Source organism: Limulus polyphemus, unplaced genomic scaffold (genome assembly GCF_000517525.1).
Source record: "Limulus polyphemus unplaced genomic scaffold, Limulus_polyphemus-2.1.2 Scaffold3164, whole genome shotgun sequence".
NCBI classification, from domain to species: domain Eukaryota; kingdom Metazoa; phylum Arthropoda; class Merostomata; order Xiphosura; family Limulidae; genus Limulus; species Limulus polyphemus.
The window spans coordinates 61,917-66,262 of NW_013668774.1; the positions used below are offsets into that span (position 1 = coordinate 61,917).

At 33.2% G+C, this 4,346-nt stretch overlaps 1 protein-coding gene across 2 annotated transcripts in view; it reads right to left on the bottom strand.

Annotated features, from left to right (window-relative positions):
* LOC106468789 (band 7 protein AGAP004871-like) overlaps nt 1-4,346 on the bottom strand; it is a 67,166-nt gene that overhangs the window by 13,346 nt on the left and 49,474 nt on the right. For both annotated transcript variants that reach the window (XM_022397151.1, XM_022397152.1), the window contains one exon: nt 3,726-3,808. In XM_022397151.1, coding sequence (XP_022252859.1) covers nt 3,726-3,808 — 83 coding nt within the window. The remainder of the gene's footprint in view (nt 1-3,725; nt 3,809-4,346) is intronic.

Sequence of the window (4,346 nt, forward strand, 5' to 3'; positions counted from 1 at the left end):
TAATATAACTATTGTTGTAGGTTTCTCAGTATTAACGTTAATATAAGTATTATTGCAGATTTTTCATTATTAACGTTAATATAACTATTGTTGTAGGTTTCTCAGTATTAACGTTAATATAAGTATTATTGCAGATTTTTCAATATTAACGTTAATATAAGTATTATTGTAGATTTCTCAGTATTAACGTTAATATAAGTATTATTGCATATTTCTCAATATTGACGTTAATATAAGTATTATTGCAGATTTTTCAATATTAACGTTAATACAAGTATTATTGTAGATTTCTCAGTATTATCGTTAATATAAGTATTATTGCAGATTTCTCAATATTAACGTTAATATAAGTATTATTGCATAATACTCAATATTAACGTTAATATAAGTATTATTGCAGATTTTTCAATATTAACGTTAATACAAGTATTATTGTAGATTTCTCAGTATTATCGTTAATATAAGTATTATTGCAGATTTCTCAATATTAACGTTAATATAAGTATTGTTGTAGATTTCTCAGTATTAACGTTAATATAAGTATTATTGTTTGAAAAATTTGATTGCTTGACATTGTAATACAGTACTTATTATTTCAGTTTCCTCACTATTAATTTACAATAGAGCAAACTGGTAGCAAGCGAGAAAACTGATTTATTTTGTTAGTTAATCTTCCAATCTACTTTCCATTATTCTTGTTGACAATGCTACGAAATCAATCAAGTGTTTATCCTTGTTTATCATTTTATCAATAATACGCTATTTTGTGCTAAAGAAATTAGATGCAAATAATTAGCAGAAAACGTATGGTTAATTTGCCGAATCCCCAAATGTCATGCAAGTGCTGAACAATCATTGTTAGTCATTAACGGTAGTGGAGAATCTAGATTGACCAAAGCACGTGTGAAGTAAAACATTTAGAACTGGAAGTGCTGCTATCTATATGTAGACAAACTAACTTATTTTTGAGCCTAATAATTCTTCAACCTTTCGAAAAGATCGAAATATCGTTACAAGTTTAATTAGCATAATACGTTTCTTTGTAGCTTTTATTATTATTAGAGTTTTCAGTAAAGATTTTTTGTTTCGACTTTAGGGCACTCGACTCGCAATCTATTACGGGTCACGGGTTCGAGCCCCGTTCCCGAACATTTACCTATTTCTTCGAGAGTTTCCTAGTGACTGCATAAAATTATTTGGGTTGGACATGACCCGTTGGGTAGGGCACTCGATTTGCAATCTGCAGGTCACGGGTTCGAATCCCGTTACCGATCGTTTACCTATTTCTGTGGGGTTTTCTAGCGATTGTTTAAAATCATCTGGACTTGGCATGGCTTAGTGGCTAGGGCACTCGACTCATAATCTGCCAATCACGGGTTCGAACTACAGTACCGAACATACTTACTCACTCAACCGTAGTGGCGTTATAATGGTTTTTGTTTGTTTAAGTGACTTTGGAGATAATTTATAGTTGACGCTCATTCGTCATATGGGTACGATTTCCTGAGCGTGCCGAGTCGCTCGCTTGTTTAGCCTGCTAAGTCAAGTCAACACGCATTAGAATGTTTTTGTTCTATATTTTATCCAACGTTCCCAGATCGTTAAGCATTTTATTATTTACAAGCATTTCGTTATTTAGCATATTAGGTTCTCAAAGTGTGTGTGATCTAAGTTATTCTACAAAATCGTTATAAACAGTTCGCTAGTGGTTCGACAGTAAGTTGACAGACTTACAACTCTAAAATCCGGGATTCGATTCCATGTGGACAGATCGTGTGGGTGTGTGTGTTATATAGAAAAATCACATTTGGCTATCTGCTGTATTCACCGAGGGGGGAATAGAACCCCCTGATTTTAGCGTTATACATCCGTAGACTTACCGCTGTCCCACAGGGGAATATGGACAGAACACAGATAAACTTATTGTTTAACAAAACAATAAAAGTAATAATTTATAAGCAATAAGCTGGGGCTAACAAAAACAGGAAAATTAATATCAAACTAATATAATATTTCTACCCAACGATATAATACGAATAGCATACATTTAAGTTTCAAACTGCCTGATCTATATAAACGCCAAAAAATTACGTAATTTGAGATAGCAAATAACAAATAAACGCAAAAAAATACGCAAAAATGAAATAAAAAACGGTAACAAGAACTAAGCAACTTACTTTGTCGTTACTATTCATCAAAATATTTACCAGGACAGTACCTTTTCTATATAATTTGTCTGTAGTTAGAACATTGGGCTACCTGCTGTGTTCACTGCGGGGAATCGAACTTCGGACTTTAGCTTTGTAAGTCCGCAAATTTGCCGCTGATCCACCTGGGTACTTTTCAGTTAGTTTTTCACTTGTATTCCTAACTCTAGAGGGCTTTGTTGCGTGTTACTTATACATGCCCAATTTTCTTAGTGTTTGTTTATTTCAAAATCTCCGTTTAAAGTTATATTAGGGTCATCTGCGTTATCTTTAATTTTGAGTTAACGAACTAGATGGAAACGCAAATAGTCAACAACACCCACCACCAACTCTTTGGCTATTCTTATCCTGTGAAATAATGAGACTTTACAGTCTCTGTTACCGTGTACCCACGATCCCAAAGGGCGGAGGGCGTTTTTGCGAGAACGAGTAGATTGTTATTAAATGACTGGTTCAACTTTGAGTTCAAATACTTTAAACTAGTGGAGAATATTGTAAGTAACATTTTAATGATTGTGACAGTTTTGTGAGGAAATATCTTTCTTATCTGTTAGTTTCTTTCGTATGCTTCAACAAATCATTATTTATTGAAGGCTTTCTCTACGGATGTTATTTTTCTTTTAAACATCTTGTTGGTTCTGGAAGTCTTAGTATTTATTTTCACGATTTGATTTGCTTAAAGATAAACGAAAAATATGGTATTATTTTAAGTTGTGTTTCAGTCAGTTTAAGAAACGAGTACGCTCCCAGAGGGGGGAATGTTAGCACAAGAATTAATAAAATTAAAAGCTTTAATAAGTAATAATAATAAACATTACTACTCATTATAGATAATTCGTACGTTTCTTAACCATAAGAGTACAATTTTTGTTTTCTCAAAATCCATTTATTATCTCTTTGAATAACAGTTTGTCTTTTATGGATTAGAAGTAACAAAAGGAATTTCTTTTGTAAATGGTGAGGGGAGGGTGGAAGGTGGAAAATAGAGGGTCAAGGGAAACTTAAGATGAAATTATTTGTACAGTTTAAAATCAAAATGTAACAATTGAACAGAGTAATTCACACATAAAACGACTGGGAAAAGATGCGTTTTTAAAAACCTACACTGCAAACTGAAGTTTTATGCTAAGTAGAAAATACTACATATATAATTAGTGCTCAAAAGGCACGACAGGTGACGTGAGCAAGTTGGTAGAAATGTTATTAGACAGCTTTCATAATTTGTCAGTGAAATTATAAGAATGTTCAAAAGATTTTTTGCATATGGTTGAACAATGAACAGAGATGAACTTAGAGAAATAAAATTTGACACAATACGGACGATATAAGCACGTGAGATAGAAGCCTAAAGTTTGTCTTAAACATCACCTCTCACATCCTACTGGTAATCCAATAATGACTGATGTTGTTAATAGTACCATAATATTTACCTGGTATCGGTACGCGTACTGAACGTGTGTGGTTGTTAACACCAACAATATACATGTGGGTGTCGCTATAGCAACCATCGGTGCTTACCTCCTGGGGTGGAACATCAAAGGTCAAGGTGCGTAAATCTACCTTAGTGTAGTTCTCAATGCACGGCAAGATGAAGAAGATGCCTGTAAAGAATTAAAATTTGTAAATAAAGTTAACTATGAACATATATTTGTACACAAATATACCAAAAACATGCTTGCCACTTCTTCCTGGAATGCAAGAGAACTATCGTTTCTTATTGTGTCTGTGTAGAGATTGATGAAAGATATGGAGTTAACGCTTGTTAATTTACATTTTGGTTTTGCTTTGCTTACTTAAACTCGTCCACTTTACAGAATGATTTATAAATGCTTTTGAAAATGATACAATAAAAATTACTTTGTGATCGTTGGCATGTGATTAGCCAATTTAAACTCAATGTTGGCAAAAACATAAAAAAATAACACATGACCTATTACTCCAGAAAACATAAGTAGTTTCATTCAAGCCAACGTTTCGCCATTACGGCTTCATCGGAGCAAACAAGACACTAATTGGTTTAGCCTAAAATCAGTTAGCAAGTGTTTTGTTTGTCCCTGATGCCGTTACGGCGAAACGTTGGCTTGAATGAAACTACTTATGTTTTCTGGAGTAATAGGTCATGTGTTATTTTTTTATGTT